This window comes from Oncorhynchus clarkii, chromosome 31 (genome assembly GCF_045791955.1).
Source record: "Oncorhynchus clarkii lewisi isolate Uvic-CL-2024 chromosome 31, UVic_Ocla_1.0, whole genome shotgun sequence".
NCBI lineage: Eukaryota > Metazoa > Chordata > Actinopteri > Salmoniformes > Salmonidae > Oncorhynchus > Oncorhynchus clarkii.
This window is the reverse complement of record NC_092177.1, coordinates 23,498,668-23,520,057: the sequence shown is the minus strand read 5'-3', so window position 1 is coordinate 23,520,057 and position 21,390 is coordinate 23,498,668. Positions and strand designations below refer to the sequence as shown.

Sequence of the window (21,390 nt, the reverse complement as noted above, 5' to 3'; positions counted from 1 at the left end):
GTGAATAAGAGTTCAAAGTTCATACCATTCGCAACCAAAGCTCACGCTGATGTTGGCTTCATTCGGTAGTTATTATCTGAACCATTCTGACATAGGACCGTCGTCCTCAAGTCCTCGGAACAGATAGTTACATTGTCGTCAAGGGCTTATATAGGAAGGGAGAGGAGGGCGTGTTTGAAAAGTTTTATAGCCCATGTCCCTTCACAGGGGCGGGCCACTGATTGAGCAGAGCCCTGTCTTATGAAAACCCAAATCTCACATTTTAGAAGCTAAAATCACATTTCATCCCATCACAAATAATTTCATCTTCAAACATTTAAATTTAACAACAATTCCATGTGAATCCGATAACTCTGATGTGTAGACTTTCCACTGTAGAGTTTATGTCATCTTATCATTTGTAACGGCTTTCTTCCTGGGAAGGAGAGGCGGACCAAAACGTAGCGTGGTTATAGTTCATGGTTCTTTAATAAGAAAACTCAAACATGAACAAACTACAAAACAATAAACGTGAAAACCGTAACAGTCCTAACTGGTGCATAAAACACAAAGACAGGAAACAACCACCCACAAAACCCAACACAAAACAGGCTACCTAAATATGGTTCCCAATCAGAGACAAATGACTAACACCTGCCTCTGATTGAGAACCATATCAGGCCAAACATAGAAATAGACAAACCAGACACACAACATAGAATGCCCACCCAACTCACGTCCTGACCAACACTAAAACAAGGAAAACACAAAAGAACTATGGTCAGAACGTGACATCATTGATGACAATGTCTCAGATGACAACCGAACTGACATCATATTCATTAAGTACCACTGCATATGTTCAATTGGTCGCATTACCAGAATATAGTTAATTTCCCCCCACCTTCTGATGTTCCCAGAATCTCTATGTTAACCAAGGGTTTTGGAAATGTAACCTCAGTAGGGTAGAGAGAGGAAAAATGGGGTAAGAGGTATTTATGACTGTCATAAACCTACCCCACAGGCCAACGCCATGACAGGGTTGTATAGTATGGGGTATAGGGGTCTGTTTTTATAGGAGGTGTATAGTATGGGGTATAGGGGGCTGTTTATAGGAGGTGTTTACATGGGGTATAGGGGGCTGTTTTAATAGTAGGTGTATTGTATGGGGTATAGGGGGCTGTTTATAGGAGGTGTATAGTATGGGGTATAGGGGGCTGTTTATAGGAGGTGTATAGTATGGGGTATCAGGGGCTGTTTATAGGAGGGGTGTATAGTATGGGGTATAGGGGGCTGGTTTTATAGGAGGGGTGTATAGTATGGGATATAGGGGGCTGGTTTTATAGGACGGGTGTATAGTATGGGGTATAGGGGGCTGTTTATAGGATTTGTGTATAGTATGGGGTATAGGTGGCTGTTTTTATAGGAGGGGTGTATAGTCTGGGGTATAGGGGACTGTTTTTATAGGAAGGGTGTATAGTATGGGGTATAGGGGGCTGTTTATAGGAGGTGTATAGTATGGGGTATAGGGGGCTGTTTATAGGAGGGTGTATAGTATGGGGTATAGGGGACTGTTTTTATAGGAGGTGTATAGTATGGGGTATAGGGGACTGTTTTTATAGGAAGGGTGTATAGTATGGGGTATAGGGGGCTGTTTATAGGAGGTGTATAGTATGGGGTATAGGGGGCTGTTTCCTCACTCAGACCGACTCATTTGTGGCATCTGGGAATCTGAAAGTGGAAGAAACAGTAGTTGTTTCTATAACAACATCACTGCTTTGAGGTGGCTTATGCATCCAAACAAGACCTGGGGTCCATTCAGAAGTCTCAATGCTAATGTTTTAGAATAGTGTCTGGCTATGCATTCAAGCTAATGCTAGTGAATACAGTGACTGTGGCCATAGAGTTAACTTTACTGCATATAGTAAGTAATATATTGCTATGCGTGGATCTCAGTCTCTCCTGGTCAACAGACTGCTTAAAGAACATTCTGAGTGTTGAGGTAATTTAAATATACTGTCTATGTGGAGTGTCTGTCTGTCTATGTGGAGTGTCTGTCTGTCTATGTGGAGTGTCTGTCTGTATATCTATGTGGAGTGTCTGTCTGTCTATGTGGAGTGTATGTCTGTCTATGTGGAGTGTATGTCTGTCTATGTGGAGTGTCTGTCTGTCTATGTGGAGTGTCTGTCTGTCTGTCTGTCTATGCGGAGTGTCTGTCTGTCTGTCTATGTGGAGTGTCTGTCTGTCTATGTGGAGTGTCTGTCTGTCTATGTGGAGTGTCTGTCTGTCTATGTGGAGTATATGTTTGTCTATGTGGAGTGTCTGTCTGTCTATGTGGAGTGTCTGTCTGTCTATGTGGAGTGTATGTCTGTCCATGTGGAGTGTCTGTCTGTCTATGTGGAGTGTCTGTCTGTCTATGTGTAGTGTCTGTCTGTCTATGTGGAGTGTCTGTCTGTCTATGTGGAGTGTCTACTCCTTTCTGCAACTTTCTCTCCTTTACTGTATCTCCACCTTCTCATTTTGTATGTTGTCAATGAGAAACGGAATTCATTCCTGCAACATCTGGATTGTTAGCTATGTTGTCATGGCAATGGCATTACGATGCTTGCATTATGCATAGTCCAGAGTTCTCAACCTCAAAATCCCAGTAAGTCCTGACAAAAATGGTGGCCTACTTTTTGTCCACAATGACATTGATGGAGATACTAAAGCATGAACAACTGTTGGCTTACTAAATGTTCCATCAATATGTGTTACATGTAGTAAATACTTAATCAACACAACTGGTCTACAATACACTGAGTGTACAAAACATTAAGAACACCTTCCTAATATTGAGTTGCAACCCCGTTTTGCCCACAGAACAGCCTCAATTCATCGGAGCATGGACTCTACCAGGTGTTGAAAGTGTTCCACAGGGATGCTGGCCCATGTTGACTCCAATGCTTCCCACAGTTGTATCAAGTTGACTGGATGTCTTTGGGTGGTGGACCATTCTTGATACACACAGATCAAATCAAATCAAATGTATTTTTATAGCCCTTCGTACATCAGCTGATATCTCAAAGTGCTGTACAGAAACCCAGCCTAAAACCCCAAACAGCAAGCAATGCAGGTGTAGAAGCACGGTGGCTAGGAAAAACTCCCTAGAAAGGCCAAAACCTAGGAAGAAACCTAGAGAGGAACCAGGCTATGTGGGGTGGCCAGTCCTCTTCTGGCTGTGCCGGGTGGAGATTATAACAGAACATGGCCAAGATGTTCAAATGTTCATAAATGACCAGCATGGTCCAATAATAATAAGGCAGAACAGTTGAAACTGGAGCAGCAGCACGGCCAGGTGGACTGGGGACAGCAAGGAGTCATCATGTCAGGTAGTCCTGAGGCATGGTCCTAGGGCTCAGGTCCTCCGAGAGAGAGAAAGAAAGAGAGAAAGAGAGAATTAGAGAGAGCACACTTACATTCACACAGGACACCGAATAGGACAGGAGAAGTACTCCAGATATAACAAACTGACCCTAGCCCCCGACACATAAACTACTGCAGCATAGATACTGGAGGCTGAGACAGGAGGGGTCAGGAAACCTTTGAGTTTAAAAAACCCAGAAGTGTTGCAGTTCTTAACCCAAACTGGTGCAACTGGCATCTACTACCATACCCCGATCAAAGGCAATTAAATATTGTCCTGCCCATTCACCCTCTGAATGGCACACATGCATAATCAATATCTCAACAGTCTCAAGGCTTATAAATCTTTAACCTGTCTACTCCTCTTCATCTACACTGATTTAAAGTGGATTTAACAGGTGAAATCAATAAGGGATCAAAGCTTTCACCTGGATTCACCTGGTCAGTCTATGTCATGGAAAGAGCAGGTGTTCTTGTAATGTTTTGTACACTCAGTGTATCTCGTCATTGAACCTACACTATACCAGCTTGGCCCAGGATTTGAACCTGATTCATCTAATCTTCTTGTTTGATGATTGTGATCAGTTATATTGGGTGTTTTAGGCCTACGGGGAATACTCTGTGTTGGGGAATCTACTCTGAAAATATAGTTTACCAAATTACCAATTACTTCGGCAGTGTGCACATAGCCCATCTTCTCTTAAGAGCCAGGTCTGCCTACGGCGGCATCTCTCAATAGCAAGGCTATGCTCACTGAGTCTATCTCTCTCGCTCTTTCTCTCTCTCTGCAGGGTGACCGGGGGACGATGGGGAAGAGAGGTCTGAAGGGCGGGAAGGGGGAGCAGGGTCCTCCTGGACTGGACCAGCCCTGTCCTGTGGTATGTCAACCTTCACCTTTCATCCATGACCGTATGAACATTTGAGCCAGACTGGATAAACTATGTAACCACTTTGTGTTTTTTTCATCTCTATTTCTATGATTTCCAATGGATGTTTTTGTCTGTCTCTGGGAGGGATGTATGTTCAGAGTATGTGTAACAGTGGGTTGGCTCTTGCTGACAGGGTTCTAATGGGACTAAAGGACTTTCTGATGAAGGGGTACAGTCCACCCCTCCTCCTCTTCCTCCTTCTGGCCCTGAGCCCCCCTGTCCTTTGGTAGAGCATCTTTCCCTGTTCCCACCTTTCTACCTCCTTTCACCTTTTTGTGTCTGCCTGTTCCGTCACTCTATCCCATGCACTGGTTCCCTTAGCCTGTTGTTCCATGTGTGTTTTCTCTCTGAAATCTGTCATCTCCTAACATCAGCAGGCTGGATTGTCACAGGAATCTTAAAATCAGCATGTTTTATTATGAAAATTATGCAGAGTTGTGTTGTGGTCTGGATGTGGTTGTCAGTGTGCTGACTGCATGTGGTATGGTAAAGTTCTTTGGTGTTTTCACCCCACATGACATGAAACTGCACCACTAACCACCCATCCCTTGTTCTGTTACCACTAGGGGCAAGATGGACTGCCCATACCAGGATGTTGGCACAAGGTGAGTGGGGATTTGAATGTCCAGTGTGGCTTAATACCTGCCTGAGTAGTATGCAGTACATTCATTAATACATGCCTGAGTAGTATGTAGTACATTCATTAATACCTGCCTGAGTAGTATGTAGTACATTCATTAATACCTGCCTGAGTAGTATGTAGTACATTCATTAATACCTGCCTGAGTAGTATGTAGTACATTCATTAATACATGCCTGAGTAGTATGTAGTATATTCATGAATACATGCCTGAGTAATATGTAGTATATTCATTAATACCTGCCTGAGTAGTATGTAGTACATTCATTAATACCTGCCTGAGTAATATGTAGTATATTCATTAATACCTGCCTGAGTAGTATGCAGTACATTCATTAATACATGCCTGAGTAGTATGTAGTATATTCATGAATACATGCCTGAGTAATATGTAGTATATTCATTAATACCTGCCTGAGTAGTATGTAGTACATTCATTAATACATGCCTGAGTAATATGTAGTATATTCATTAATACCTGCCTGAGTAGTATGCAGTACATTCATTAATACCTGCCTGAGTAGTATGCAGTACATTCATTAATACCTGCCTGAGTAATATGTAGTACATTCATTTGCAACCACATGCAATATGATGAGAGAACATTGTCAATCAAACCAGAATTTCAAGATAAACAGTGAACAATGCAATGATCATCCCCCAATTCAGATTATTTTACTGTACCATTTAGCATGTATTAAACCCAATAAATAAATATGATTGGGGTATGATTATAACACATATGTTATATAATAATCCTCTTATGAGTATGATTAGGAGTAAGTACAAAGCATGTATTATAGAGCCCTAGTGACTTTGCTAACGTTAGTAACCTTTGTGTTGTTTTTGATCTGTGACCTCTTGACCTTGACCCCCACTATAATCCCTGCTTTCCTTCTCTTGCAGTGATGACTAACATCAAGCGTGGCCACTGTACATATTGATATGGTATATATTGCAACTGAATAGTACATTGCTTTTTTGTTATTTTTTGCCTTTTTATGGAAACGTTTTATATAATATATTGAGCTTTTTTTTTATCATGGACGTTATTTTGAGTCAACAATATTAACCAGACTGGATATATCTATCGATACAGATATTTTTTGTACACCTAGACTTTAGATGTGAAGTAAAATGTAGTAAATGGAACACAGCCATCTTGGAGCAACATCGGGTTCGAGAAATATAGGAGCAAACAGACTCCTAACCTAACAGACAGACAGACTGATGGGTGGATGGACGGACAGACACACGTGTTGCTGGAGGGTTGATGAATAGGGAGAGTGGGTAATGACTGCCTTACTAATGGAGTATCGTCTGCCCTGTTGCTGACTGGCCCTGTTGCTGCCTGGCCCTGTTGCTGCCTGGGGGTGTGTGCTTGCTCCACCCTGCTCGATCCCATGGATGGACAGGCCTCCTGGTGTGATAGACAGAGGAGTGTAGTCAGTGCTCTCTTCTCCTCTCTCTGTTTTTGAAAGGAGGAGACAGAAGCTCAAACGCAAATGTCTCACTCTCTCTCAGCCCTGAGGGGAGAGCAGGTCTGGAGGACAGAGAGAAGACGCGGGAGAGACAGACAGACATGAGGGCACAAAGGACAGACAACCTCTAGAGAGTGACGGAACGGTTCTGTGCCATTCAGTTCCATTCGGAATACTGAGATCCTGTGTAATGGAAACACACCAGGAGAGGGCGACACAGAACACTGCATTACCACTTTCACTTGAAGTGATCTCACTTATAAATTGTAGTTGTGGTTTTCATCACACTCACTGTTGATTCTGGGCTAAAGAGGCAAGGATTTACCTATGATGTCACATAATAATAATAATAATAATAGTGGTAGTAGTAATACAATTATGTGGATATGATGAAAGTGTATTTATGACATCTTTTATTTTGTGTTGACATTTAATAAAATGCATGATCAACACAAGTCACAGCAATACATAGCATCATGAAAACCTCTCCCATACCAGCACACTAAGGCAATAAGTTACTGAGGTATGTCGTTTGCGAAGAAAAATCTTTAAGTCTCTAACAGTCTTTCCATTTACGTGTGGCTTACTGGCAGTGATAACAAGTGTGATGTTTTCTTTTATTCTAGTTGAGTTACATTTGCATTCCTGTGCATGGACGTGTTTGTATAATATACTGAGTTCATTGTGTTAAATTCAAATTCAGAACTGGAGCAATTTGCAGTATTCCCAAATATGCAGTATTCCATCAATGAAGTTGAACAAACGGTTTGAATATGAAGTCATTTTGTGATTAATTTGGCTTTTATCAGACATAAGTCAATTAGAAATATCACTTCAGTATTTTCTGACAGTGTTGACAGTACAGTTTTGAAGTATATTGAAGGATTATCACTTAACCTTAGATGAAATACTGTTTTCTGAACAACAGTATGGATTCTTGCTGCTGACATAAAATGTTATTGTTTGTTTGTTTGTTTTTCTTAGCCAATGAGTTTAGTACATTCGGACTGAAGTACAATAATGTACCCAAAGTCATTGATTTAACAATAGTTGTATTCATTGGCACACCTTGACAAAAATGTAGTCATTGTTGGTTGGTTTAACTATACCTACTTGTTTTTTTATACATTATCACATCATGAAAGACAGATATTGATCTCTTTTCATTTGACAGTTTTATTCTGATTTACATTTTTCTTTCTAACTTTATGGGATGTCTTTTGGAGATCTATCTTCTTGGTGCTCGATCACTCTGTGTTTAGTCTTCTTGTATGGTTCTTTATCAACCCTACACACACACACACACACACACACACACACACACACACACACACACACACACACACACACACACACACACACACACACACACACACACACCATTTCAATGTCAACAGCACTTGACTGATATAAGGAGCTTATAACTTGTGAGTTTCATTAGACTACATTTATGCTATGAAATGTATGACTATGGAAGTTAATAAGCAATTCTTTCATTATATTGTACTTTACTAATGCACAAGTTTCAGAATTTTCATTCACAATGTGTTATTTCCAACTGGGATGTGGTGATATTTGTTTCCTTTTTCATTCTCATTTAGTATTGGACATAATGTATGCAGCAATGTGCCTACTTTAAAGGTAATTTAGTATTGGACATACTGTATGCAGCAATGTGCCTACATTAAAGGTAATTTAGTATTGGACCTACTGTATGCAGCAACGTGCCTACCTTAAAGGTAATTTAGTATTGGACATACTGTATGCAGCAATGTGCCTACCATAAAGGTAATTTAGTATTGGACATACTGTATGCAGCAACGTGCCTACCATAAAGGTAATTTAGTATTGGACATACTGTATGCAGCAACGTGCCTTCCATAAAGGTAATTTAGTATTGGACATAATGTATGCAGCAATGTGCCTACCATAAAGATAATTTAGTATTGGACATACTGTATGCAGCAATGTGCCTACCATAAAGGTAATTTAGTATTGGACCTACTGTATGCAGCAACGTGCCTTCCATAAAGGTAATTTAGTATTGGACATAATGTATGCAGCAATGTGCCTTCCTTAAAGTGCAATTCCAGCGCTTTTCAAACTAATGTTCATTATCTCCAGCACAATGCCAGTGTCTACATATGTGAAAACAGCGCATTTCTACGTTTTGTAGAAAAAAATATAAAGCAAAAACTTTCTACCCGATGACACATTTTAAAAACAATGATATTCAAACACTATGAGATTCGCTGCGGTGTAGGGAGCAAGAAAATACCCTCTCGGGCTACGAATTCATTGCAGGTTTTGAAAATCACATATTTTTTTAACTTTTAATCCTACCCCGGGATATCACAGAGCACCTTTCTTCTCATCTTTCTTCTTTTAAGCACCTTTCTTATTTTAAGCACCTTTCTTCTCACCTTTCTTCTTTCACCTTTCTTCTTTAAAGCACTTTTCTTCTCATCTTTTTAATCCTTAAGAGTAAAAAAAAAGATATATCTAGCTTAAACAGATGGATTTTGACTCCAGGGAGTCTTTGTAACCACATATCATAGAAACACACTGTTTTCACATATGTAGACACTGATATGGTACTGGAGATAATGAATAAGGTTGAAATGTGGTGGAATTGCCCTTTAACAAACTGATGTTTCGCTGCAATATTACATGTGTTTATTTCTTTGGCAGATATCATCAGTTTTTATTTTTTTAAGGAATATTTGCCATCCATTATTGACACAATGTCTGAGGACAGTTTGGCGTGTTTCATAAAAATAATTAGATGAATTAGAGTTTGTTAATTTGGTTGTGTATTTGGTCGTAAAATAATTAAGCTACTTTTGTCACCGCTATCGTTATCTCTTTATTATTCCAAATCTGGTCAACTCAACATGTAGACTGAAATAAACTGTAAAATATACTGTTACCTTCTTGAACATCTTCTGGTCATTTGTTCTAAACCATTTTCTGCAATTATATTCCAATGAAATCTCAGAACTAAAAGTTATTTTATAATCTCACAAAGGCTGACTGTCTCCACATTGATCAGTTCAGTTACTCTCCTTTTGCTATAAAAGTAGGCTATATATGTTTATAATTAGGAGGAATATGTATTTTGCATTAGGAAATTATAGGACTACTACATTATTCAGAGCAGAGGACCATAACACATTCTAACTGCAATCATTAGGCCTACTAATAACCATGACTCTAACATGACCTTTTTTAAAAGGAGGAGCATGTCCGCCTAAATTGAAAAATGTAGGCACACACAAGGAAATTTAGGAGCACATTGACAACTATTTGAGGTATTAAATAATCTTTTAAGTTTCTAGGCACACTGGTGCTCCTAAATTAAAATACCAGGTCGCTTAGCAAAATATTTTTGGCATACACAAGTAAAATTGTCTCACTGTTGAGCCCTGATAGTTGCTAATTGCCTATTTCATGTCACACCTTTACAGCCTTTACATTTATGTAACTGTAATACATTTTTGGGATCACTTTTTGGGATTATCACCATCCTTTTGAAGATTGCTACTTTCAATGATTTCTACCTATTCAAATTATGTGTTATAAAAAAAATGATAAATGCATACATTTCATGTGATTTGATGCTTTAAATTATAGCTTTGTAATGGTCTCTTCAACCTTGCAAATAATATTATTATACCACTGTTTCACATGAACAGTACAATCCAGGTAAAAACTCAAATCAGCACACGGTCAGGAAGGGGTTGGAACTGTTCTCCCAGTGTACTCTGCGCGCGATCGACCCCTCAAATGTTCTGCATCCGGGTCAGAACTTCCTCTTTCTCTGTGCCTAGATGTGAGAGGATCTAGGGAAACCTAGCCCTCAAACTAATCTAAATCCATCCTTAAAAAAGGCACACTAAAACGTCGCCAAAATGACCGAGCAGATGACAGTAAGGGGGACCCTAAAGGGGCATAATGGTTGGGTCACCCAGATCGCCACTACCCCTCAGTTTCCTGATATGATTCTGTCTGCATCCCGAGGTAAGCGCTTCTCCGCCCGCTACGATGGACGACAATATGGCTAACACCTAGCATGTTAGCCTTGGGTTGTTTAAATTGATGTGTAGTCGCGACTGCTTGAACAGTCTGAGTCATATAAAGTGAGATCAATCTAGGCGGCACCTTGTACTAAGCAAGTTGTGCTTCAAAAACATGATGGCTTGTGGATTAACTGCTCTCCAACTAAGTTTTCCGTCCGACTACTAGCTAGCTAGCCCTTGGCAGCAAACGTCAACTTTGCTGACATCCACGTGCACCGCCAAGTGGCAAAAATGTTCAGGAGACCATTTTATGAAACCTGCGTTTCTAGACCTGCTAATCTAATTGTAACTAACATAGAAACCGATGACATGTTCCTGATTGAAACTTGTATGAATTTACGTGGCTGTCAGTGAAGGCAACATACCGGTAGTCGGCTGGCTAGGTATCTACTTAGCTAGCTTTTCATACATGGCTAACGTTACCTAGTACAATTTAAATGGTTATGCGCTTGCTGCTTCTGTCAACATCCTGTTACGTTAGCCAACTAGTTAGGCCTACCTATAGTTTTGAAAATAACAACACTACCTCTAAAGACACTAACCCCTGTTCAACTGTATTCGCTCCCGTTTAACGAATTAACATATTTAATCAGCATTATTGATTTTTTCCAGACAAGTCTATCATCATGTGGAAGTTGACCCGTGATGAGACCAACTATGGCATCCCCCAACGCGCCCTAAAGGGACACTCTCACTTTGTGAGTGACGTTGTCATCTCCTCGGACGGACAGTTCGCTCTGTCTGGGTCCTGGGATGGAACCCTCCGTCTGTGGGACCTCACCACGTAAGTATAGAGACGGGAGGGTTGGTGGGGTGATGGTTCAACTTCATTTAGGGTTTTCCCTGAACTACACATGGGTCATTCATGTCACTGAGGGCTACATTGTGTGCAGGCAGAAGTTCTAGTTGCTGTTTAACTGCTGATTCAAATGATTTTGGTCTAAACTATAGACCAGGATTAGTTTATAATTTGTCACTGCGGAGTTGGAACAAAACCCTCTGTAGGTAGACGGAGAGTCAAAATGCTGGTTCCAACGTGGTGATGAAACTTCCAATGCCAATTGTATCTCTGTGATGATAAAGAGGCTGTTTCTGAACGCAACCTGCTCTTACCTGTGAAAGATTAGACATGGCTATATATGTATGTATGTAATGTGCTGCCTAGGTTTCTCTAGTGTTGACCTGAACAACACCATTAGTTATTAGTCATCTGTAGCATGGGCCTTTACACAACTGTCCTCTACCTTCCAGTGGTACCACCACCCGCCGCTTTGTGGGTCACACCAAGGACGTCCTGAGTGTGGCTTTCTCTGCTGACAACCGCCAGATCGTGTCTGGTTCCCGGGACAAGACCATCAAGCTGTGGAACACCCTTGGAGTCTGCAAGTACACCATCCAGGATGAGAGTCACTCTGAGTGGGTGTCCTGCGTGCGCTTCTCCCCCAACAGCAGCAACCCCATCATTGTATCCTGTGGTTGGGACAAGATGGTCAAGGTACAGACGACTGTGTACATCACTTGTGACTCACTAGGATAGTGGGATGCGTTCCTTATTGAACTAAGCTGAGATTTTTAGGTACTTAAGGAGGGGTTTGGTTGCTGTAGATGTAGTAAAATCAAGCTTTAAGGATAAATAGTGCTTTCTTGCCCTATGACTACAATGTTAAGTTTTATCACCTGAGCCTCGGATCTGACAAGTCCTGCAATGATGATGGGTACTGGACCTAGACTGCACATTCATCCAATGTTTGTAACACTTAATGGTTGAAACACCTAGACTACATTTCCCTTAATGTACCCTGACACGTGGTCTCCCACACCCCTTTCTGTTTCTAGGTGTGGAACCTGGCCAACTGCAAGCTGAAGACTAACCACATTGGCCACACTGGCTACCTGAACACAGTGACTGTCTCTCCCGATGGCTCCCTCTGCGCTTCTGGTGGAAAGGTATGATGAAAGCATTTTACCAATATTTACTATTACAATATAGATTTAAACAGTTCACCAACAGTTCTACCCTTGCTTGGTCAATGTGACCAGGTTAAATTGATGCACCGTTCAGTGGTATGAATTGGAGTAATTGAGAAGTAGCAGGGAGAAATGTGCTGGGTTCAAAGTAATGATGGATTCTCATTCTCTGTTTCACTATGATGATAAAGAGGCTGTTTCTGAACACAACCAGCACTTTCGAGAGTTCATTCACACCTGTCCACTGAGATTTGTCATTTAGGGCTCTTGTTGATGGTGTGTCTCCCCAATGAATGACCATGGACTCAATACTTGTTTGCATGTCAGTTACCATTTTAAAGCTAGCATGCATGTTTAATTTGCACCTTCCATTTGGCAGACCTTTGACCCTGAGCCCCATTCTCTCCTCCTATAGGATGGTCAGGCCATGCTGTGGGACCTCAATGAGGGCAAGCACCTGTACACCCTGGATAGTGGTGACAACATCAACGCCCTCTGCTTCAGCCCCAACCGATACTGGCTCTGCGCCGCCACAGGCCCAAGCATCAAGATCTGGGTAAGACTCCAACTCCCAGAACACATCAGCACTGATGGTGCTGTTCAAATCTAATTTTATTTGTCACGTGTGCCGAATACAACAGGTATAGATAGACCTTAGCATGAAATGCTTATTTACAAGCCCATAACTCTATATTCTTAACTGCATTATTGGTTAAGAAAATGTTTACTAAATAAACTAACACTAATGAGGCTATGTACAGGGGTACTGTGTCAATGTGTGGGAGTACAGGTTAGTCAAGGTAATTTGTACGTGTAGGTAGGGGTAAAGTGATTATTCATAGATAAACAGTGTTGGTTGAAAGATTTTGGTGTTGTCTATTCATACTTTGTCAAGGGGCGATGATGGAAATTCCAATGCCATCTTATGTCTATGATGATAAAGAGGCTGTTTCTGAGCTCTGCTAACTGTCATTTTTGTAACATCTGGATTTTCGGATCTGAGAATGTGATTACCATATTCACGTCGTTTAAATAGGAGTTGGTCCAAACCCATGCCTCCATCAATCCTGTTGTCATGTTAATCTCCCCTCCCTTCAGGATCTGGAGGGTAAGATCATTGTGGATGAGCTAAGACAGGAGGTGATCAGCACCAACAGCAAGGCCGAGCCCCCACAGTGCACCTCTCTGGCCTGGTCTGCTGACGGACAGGTATGATATGTCCATTTGCATCACGTCCCACAGAACAGGGCCATGTTACTTCAGTCTGTTCTTAGAAAGCTGTGTCAGTTGGATTTCTTTTTAGCCTTGCCCTGTGATTATAAAGTGACATTTCTTGCCTGAGCTTAGGCTCTGACGACAAGTCCTGCAATAATGATGGGTACAGGAACGACTACATATTCATGCCCCTTAACACTTGGAATGGTTAAAAACACATACTCTTGATTAATTTTCATATCTTTTTAGTTTTGCATTTTCATAGTTTCTTGTCTCTCAACAGACCCTGTTTGCTGGCTACACCGATAACCTGATCCGAGTGTGGCAGGTTACCATCGGAACCCGATAAGGACCTTTTCACAGATTCAGTGATGAATAAAATACAGTTTTAAATTAACTTTGTTGAAATCGTTTGTACAATTTGATGCAGGCATGTTTATATTTTGTAATAATTGGGTTTTGGTTCTGTATTGGCTGCAACAAATTTGGACAACCTGGGATATAGTTCATAAGATTGGTAACTTCATCTGGCTCATTTTGTCAAACTTCTTACTGTAAATGCTGTATAAATCATTGGTCACTATCCACACATTCATGGTAGTTATGCTGAGCCTTTGGTCATGTCTATGCTTTACACTTACATGCGACTTAGGCTATCAGAATTCTAGGATCGCATTGAAAAGACTGGTCTAGACGCACAAGTAGCTTTGTGGTCTGTGTTCAAATCTGGCTGACCACTTCCGGAGGTGCACCTGTTCATAATGTTAGGAAATACCTACCTGTGAGGAACTTGTTTGCTGGCATCATGCTAGCTAGTATTTAGAAAAACAATTTTGTTTGGCTATCTCTTTAGAGCTACTTGCTGGGTTAGTTGGCTACTGCCATCAGTTGTGTTTAGCATATTTAGCCTGTTCCGCCGTTTGCAGAATACATACTGGTATTTTGAATATAGCGCGGGAGAAGGGAATCCGGACACTTAAGCGTAGATGCATGACGCGTTCGGAATTCCATGATAGAACTCCGAATATTAAACTGCATGAACTGTCAAGTCTAGACATGGCCTTTGTTTCTCCACGGACTTGTGAAAGTTGTCCAAATCCTTTCCCGTAGAAGGGTATCCTAGCAACAATGCGAACGACGTCGATGTGAATGAACTTGCCTCTGAAAAGGTTTGTATATCAAGCAGGGTTGTTTTGTTTTTTTGGTAAAAAAATATTTAACATGGGTAACTTTTCTCCTCAGGCTGATGTTTTTGCTTTGAGCGCTTGTTAACCTGCCAAGCGTCCTTATCCTATTTAGAATTTAACATACTAAAATTGGCTAGCTAACGTTAGCATCAGACTGCCAGGTTTTGACATTGAGCCAAACCTAGCCCAAGATGACGCTGTTACTATTACGTCGTTTGTCATCTTAAAATGAATAATGGCGCCATCTTGCGTTGTGGCTGGTTGGGCTACAACTAAAGCCAGACTGTCAGCTTCAGACAAACAATGTTTTGATTTGACCTTTTAACAGATTCAAATCCAGCTATTGCAAAGTGTTCCAAGTTAATTCCAACGTCCCCTATCCATGTTTTGATTTTGTCAAGATTGTTTACAAGCGCTAACGTTATGGATTATGAAACTCCAAAGAATCAGATGCATTCTCCTCGGATTTATGTGGAGAGAACTCTGGCGTTGATCAAACCTGATGCTATACACCAAGCTGAGGAGATTGAGGACATCATTCTCCGATCTGGGTTCACAATTTTACAGGTTGGTGTTAACTGTTTGAGACATGCAGTGACCATCCAGCTGGCAAGCAGTTTGTGTGACTGTCAATGTGTAAATACAAAGAGGGTGTACTTTCTCTTGGGTACTCTTCCTCTGGCCAGAGCAGAGGTTATTATTGAAAATGAGTAGAAAAGAGTAATCAGCCAAAGGGCATAGATGGAGGACTTGGGCAAAACAAACTTGATTGATTGGATTATTGGGTGTGGTGCGTTAGGTAGATCCCCAGTCGTGATCATGCAGGGTCAACGTCTGCCATGTACACTTATCATTCATTGCTGTATGTGACAATGTGGGTCTGTGTAACTGCTCTTTGACAGAAACGGAAGCTGCAGCTGAGTCCGGAGCAGTGCAGTGACTTCTATGCTGAGCAGTATGGGAAGCTGTTCTTCCCCAGCCTAACAGCCTTCATGAGCTCTGGACCAATCATCGCCCTGGCTCTGGCCAGAGACCAGGCTATCGCCCACTGGAAGACCATCATAGGACCTGTTAACTGCACCAAGGCCAGGGAGACTCACCCAGAATGGTCAGTCAGTCAGGAGGAAGAGGATTGTACAGATCGGTCAGAGCTGCAAGTAGCTGCATTGCTCAAGGGCACAGTGACAGATTTTCCATCTAGTCTGCTCTGGGATTCAAACCAGCAACCTTTTGGTTACTGGTCCAATGCTCTTAAAAATGTTGTCCATCCAGTTCAAATACCGGTAGGCCTAGTTATTTTATTACTAATGCCTACCGACTGCATATATGCATACCAGTACAGAGTGATTGTACATGTGCTCGATCAATACTGTATGTGTTCCCTGTATGACTCAGCACTTTTACTGTAAGCTAACATGTGCATCTTGTATCTCTCCCCAAGTCTGCGAGCCAAGTACGGCACCTCTGACCTGAGGAATGCAGTGCACGGCAGCGACTCGTTCTCCTCAGCCGAGAGAGAGATCAAGTTCATGTTTCCCAACTGTGAGTTAAACACACACACACATTGAATATTTACTTTTCTTCAGCACCTGTGATTACTTTTATTTTATCGAAGGTAATCCATTTAATACAAGTTCTTACATTGACAATGACAACCTGAGTTATAGTGCATGGAGTGTCATACACACACACAGACAGTACAACAGTTAAATAGAAGTTGGAGGGGGTTTCCTCTCTGCTCAGTGTGTGTTATACCCTTTTGATTTCCTCTCTGATACACCCGTGTGTCGGTCCCTCCCTCTCTTTGTCCAGCTGTGATCGAGCCCATCCCCATGGGAGAGGCAGCCAAAGACTACCTGGGCAGGTTTGTGAGCCCCACGCTGCTCAGCGGACTCACTGAGCTCTGCAAACAGAAGCCTGTCGACCCCTTTGTAAGTATCAGGGTGGAATGAGAAATGTGGGCATTCAAATATGAACATTTAGTACACGTTACATTTGCTTTTTTTCATCTGAATCAACTAATTCAGTTATTTGTGGGGGGGTTTTCCCCCCGAAGACTTGGTTGGCAGATTGGCTGGTCAGAAATAATCCCAACAAACCTAAAATATTTGATGGGGCAACAGGGGAGGAAGCAGCATAAACACAGACACCGGAAAACACCATCTGCCTTTACCAGTTAAATCCATGTTCAAGAAACTGTTACATCAAATCCTGTGATGAAATAAAGAATTATATTTTGACAACCGGAACCAATTTTCTCTTTCATTTTGGGAGGGGAGGATTGCTTAACAATATGATGGTGTACATAATAAGAACTGCAGTGTTTAGCTGACCATTTATGGGGTTCATTTCTTTAAATGTTTCAGGGTGTTTATCAACATTCAATCACTTACATTCAGGTAAATGCCAAGATAAAGGAAACACCAACATAGTGTTTTAAAGGCCCAATGCAGCCTTTTTTTTTATCTCTCAAATAATTTCTGGGTAACAATTTTACAACCTTACTGTGAATGTTTGGAATGAAAATGGTCAAAAATAAACAAATAGCAACTTAGAGCAATTCCTCAAGCAAGAATTCTGCTGGGAGTGGTCTGAGTGGGAGGGGAAAATTGAAAACTAGCTGTTATTGGCAGACAACTCTTATCGGTCTATCAACTAATTTACCTGGTCAAACAGTTCTTACACTACACTAAAAGGGCATTCTCATTTTCACAGTATTATTCCAACCTCAAAGCGTGGAAATATAAAACACAGGTCAATCACAATTTTGACTGCACTGGGCCTTTAATAGGGCATTGGGCACAGGTGGCTGGTGTCGCCTTAATTGGGGAGGACGGGTGCATAGTAATGAATGGAATGGAACTATAAAGCACATTCACTCCATTCCAGCCATTATTTTTAGCCGCCCTCCACTCAGCAACCTCCTGTGGCGTTGGGCCACCACGAGCCAGAACCAGAGGTTGACCGGTTATGATTTTTCAACGCCAATACCGATTATTGGAGGACCAAAAAAAGCTGATACCGATCAATTGGCCAATTTTAATATATATATATATATAAAAATGTTATTATTACATATGTATGTGTATGTATATATATATATATATATATATATACATATATGTAATAATGACATTTACAACAATACTGAATGAACACTTTAACTTAATATAATGCTTAAATAAAATCTATTTAGTCCCAAATAAATAATGAAACATGCTCAATTTGGTTTAAATAATGCAAAAATACAGTGTTGGAGAAGAAAGTAAAATTGTAATATGTGCCATGTAAAAAAGCTCATGTTAAATTCCTTGCTCAGAACATATGAAAACTGGTGGTTCAATATTCCCAGTTAAGAAGTTTTAGATTGAAGTTATTATAGGAATTATGACGCGTCAACTATTTCTCTCTATACCATTTGTATTTCATATACCCTTGACGATTGGATGTTCTAATAGGCACTTTAGTATTGCCATCCTAATCTCAGGAGTTGATAGGCTTGAAGTCAAACAGCGCTGTGCTTCAAGCATTGCTAAGAGCTGCTGGCAAACGCAGTAAAGTTTGAATGAATGTTTACGAGCCTGCTGCTGCCTACCACCGCTCAGTCAGACTATTCTATCAAATATCAAACAGACTTAATTATAATATAATAAGCACACAGAAATACGAGCCTTAGGTCATTAATATGGTAAAATCCAGAAACTATAATTTCGAAAAACAAAACGTTTATTCTTTCAGTGAAATATGGAACCGTTCCGTATTTTAACAAACGGGTGGCAACCCTAAGTCTAAATAGAAATACCCTAAGTCTAAACATTGGCACAACCTTCAATGTCATGTCATAATTATGTAAAATTCTGGCAAATTAGTTCGCAACGAGCCAGGCGGCCCAAACTGTTGCATATACCCTGACTCTGCGTGCAATGAACGCAAGAGAAGTAACACAATGTCCCTAGTTAATATTGCCTGCTAACATGAGTTTATTTTAACTAAATATGCAGGTTTAAAAAATATATACTTCTGTGTATTGATTTTAAGAAAGGCATTGATGTTTATCGTTAGGTACATTCGTGCAATGATTGTGCTTTTGTTAAATTATCACTCGTTTGGCAAAGTAAACTGTGATTCGATGATAAATTAACAGGCACCGCATTGATTATATGCAAAGCAGGACAAACTAGTTGACCTAGTAATATCATCAACCATAGTTAACTAGTGATTATGTGAAGATTGATTGTTTTTTATAAGATAAGTTTAATGCTAGCTAGCAACGTACCTTGGCTCCTTGCTGCACTCGCGTAACAAGTGGTCAGCCTGCCCCGCAGTTTCTTCGTGGAATGCAACGTAATCAACCATAATCGGCATCCAAAAATGCAGATTACCGATTGTTCTGAAAACTTGAAATCGGCCCTAATTAATCGGTCGACCTCTAGCCAGAACAGCTTCAATGCACCTTGGCATAGATTTTAGAAGTGTCTGGAACTCTATTGGAGGGATGTGACATCATTCTTTCACAAAAAAATCCATAATTTGGTGTTTCATTGATGGTGGTGAAAAACACTAGCTGTCTCAGGCACTGCTCCAGAATCTCCCATAGTTAGTTAATTGGGTTGATATCTGGTACCTGAGAATGCCACGGCATATGGTTTACATTGTTTTTATGCTCATCAAACCATTCAGTGACCACTTGTTCCCTGTGGATGGGAGCATGCCCATGGTTGGAAAAATAATGGCTTGCCCAACATTTTATTACATGACCATAAGCATGATGTGATGTTAATTGCTTAATTAACTCAGGAACCACACCTGTGTGAAAGCACCAGCTCAAGTATTTTTGTTATTTTGGCAGTTACCTGTTGTAATTGCTTTCACTGATTGCATTGCACAGTCTGTAAACTGTTCATATAATACTATCATAACATAGAGATTGGTTTATATTACTATAATAAACTGGGTGGTTCGATCCCTGAATGCTGATTGGCTGACAGACGTGTTATATTTAATAAATAAGGCTTGAGGGGGTGTGGTATATGGCCAATATACCACTCCTAAGGGCTGTTCTGGATACAGGCCTTAGCCGTGGTATATTGGCCATATACCACAAACCTCCGAGGTGCCTTATTGCTATTTTAATCTGGTTACCAACGTAATTAAAGCAGTATAAATAAATACTTTGTCATACCTGTGGTATACGGTTTGATATACCACAGCTGTCAGCCAATCAGCAATCAGGATCTCGAAGCAACCAGTTTACAATAGACCGTATATATCACGGGTATGACAAAACTTTATTTTTACTGCTCTAATTACATTGATAATCAGTTTATAACAGTAATAAGGCACCTCTGGAATTTGTGGTATATGGGCAATATACCACGGCTAATGTCTGTATATAGGCACTCCGTGTTGTGTCGTGCTTAAGAACAGCACTTAGCCATGGTATATTGGCCATATACCACACCCCCTCTGGCCTTATTGCTTAATAACTTTTCTTTATATTATGTATCATATTGTCAAACTCAAATGTAGAAAAAGGCTCTTCCAGTTATGGAATTTAAGAAGCAACATGTGGCCTTTTCCAAATGCTGACAATTTGAAAAATATATATGCAACATGTAAAGTGTTGGTCCCATGTTTCATGCACTGAAGAAAAAGAATCCCAGACATTTTCCATATGCACAAAACACTTATTTCTCTCAAATTTGTTTACATCCCTATTAGTGAGCATTTCTCCTTTGCCAAGATAATCCATCCAACTGACAGGTATGATATATCAAGAAGATGATTAAACAGCATGATCATTACACAGGTGCACCTTGTACCGGGGACAATAAAAGGCCACTTTAAAATGTGCAGTTTTGTCACACAACACAATGCCACAGATGTCTCAAGTTTTGAGAGAGCGTGGACTTGAGATGCTGACTGCAGCAATGTCAACCAGAACTGTTCTCCGAGAATGTAATATTGATTTCTCTAACATAAGCTGCCTCCAGTGTCGTTTTAGAGAATTTGGCAGTATGTCCAACAGGCCTCACAACCGCAGACCATGTTTAACCACGCCAGCTCAGGTCCTCCACATTCAGCTTCTTCACATGAGGGATCGTCTGAGGGAGGGGGGAGGGGGGGGGGGGGGGGGGTGCTGATTATTCTGTCTGTAATAAAGCTGTTTTATGGGGGGGGATCATTCTGATTGTCTGGGCCTCGCACCTCAGTGGGTGGGCCTCTGCCCTCCAAGGCCCACTCATGGCTGCACCCCTGCCCAATCATGTGAAACCCATAGATCAGGGCCAAATTAATTTATTTTAATTCCCTTATTTCCGTATATGAACTGTAACTCAGAAAAAAAGTAGAAATTGTTCCGTTTATATTTTTGTTCAGTATAGTTTGAAGGCTTGTTCCTTCAAGAATAGTTAAAGGTTAAATAAAAATACATTAAAAAATAATGTACCCAGCGGAAAAGGTACTGAAAGTTCTAATGTGTAGTGGGCGTGTACACTTAAAGAGAAA

The 21,390-nt window shown here is 40.8% G+C and overlaps 2 protein-coding genes and 1 long non-coding RNA gene across 4 annotated transcripts; all 3 read left to right on the top strand.

Moving 5' to 3' along the window:
- Positions 1–4,185: 4,185 nt before the first annotated feature.
- Positions 4,186–8,828, top strand: LOC139390971 (uncharacterized). The gene is made up of 3 exons (XR_011629555.1): positions 4,186–4,262; positions 4,880–4,918; positions 5,860–8,828. It is a non-coding gene; the product is annotated as an uncharacterized lncRNA (long non-coding RNA).
- A 1,387-nt stretch (positions 8,829–10,215) lies between these two features.
- LOC139390533 (receptor for activated C kinase 1) lies at positions 10,216–14,093 on the top strand. Its single transcript, XM_071137708.1, has 7 exons — positions 10,216–10,454; positions 11,126–11,297; positions 11,765–12,008; positions 12,350–12,460; positions 12,897–13,037; positions 13,580–13,690; positions 13,980–14,093. Exons 1-7 carry the CDS (start codon positions 10,346–10,348, stop codon positions 14,043–14,045), a joined length of 954 nt encoding a protein of 317 aa, XP_070993809.1. The 5' UTR covers positions 10,216–10,345; the 3' UTR covers positions 14,046–14,093.
- A 678-nt stretch (positions 14,094–14,771) lies between these two features.
- LOC139390534 (NME/NM23 family member 5) lies at positions 14,772–17,132 on the top strand. 2 transcript variants are annotated; one of them, XM_071137709.1, is made up of 6 exons: positions 14,772–14,865; positions 15,285–15,450; positions 15,786–15,991; positions 16,325–16,425; positions 16,696–16,814; positions 16,940–17,132. In XM_071137709.1, exons 1-6 carry the CDS (start codon positions 14,846–14,848, stop codon positions 17,021–17,023), a joined length of 696 nt encoding a protein of 231 aa, XP_070993810.1. In that variant the 5' UTR covers positions 14,772–14,845; the 3' UTR covers positions 17,024–17,132. The 2 variants fall into 2 exon arrangements, with proteins under 2 accessions (XP_070993810.1, XP_070993811.1); XM_071137710.1 differs by having other exon boundaries at positions 14,826–14,865; positions 15,328–15,450.
- The last annotated feature ends 4,258 nt before the right edge of the window (positions 17,133–21,390 follow it).

Bases quoted from the DNA above. Each gene is read 5' to 3' on its own strand.
- LOC139390533 (XM_071137708.1), top strand. From the start codon at position 10,346: ATGACCGAGCAGATGACAGTAAGGGGGACCCTAAAGGGGCATAATGGT. The intron at 10,455-11,125 runs GTAAGCGCTTCT...GATTTTTTCCAG, and splicing joins GATTCTGTCTGCATCCCGAG to ACAAGTCTATCATCATGTGG. The intron at 12,009-12,349 runs GTACAGACGACT...TTCTGTTTCTAG, and splicing joins GTTGGGACAAGATGGTCAAG to GTGTGGAACCTGGCCAACTG.
- LOC139390534 (XM_071137709.1), top strand. From the start codon at position 14,846: ATGAACTTGCCTCTGAAAAG. The intron at 14,866-15,284 runs GTTTGTATATCA...GATTTTGTCAAG, and splicing joins ATGAACTTGCCTCTGAAAAG to ATTGTTTACAAGCGCTAACG. The intron at 15,992-16,324 runs GTCAGTCAGTCA...TCTCTCCCCAAG, and splicing joins AGGGAGACTCACCCAGAATG to TCTGCGAGCCAAGTACGGCA.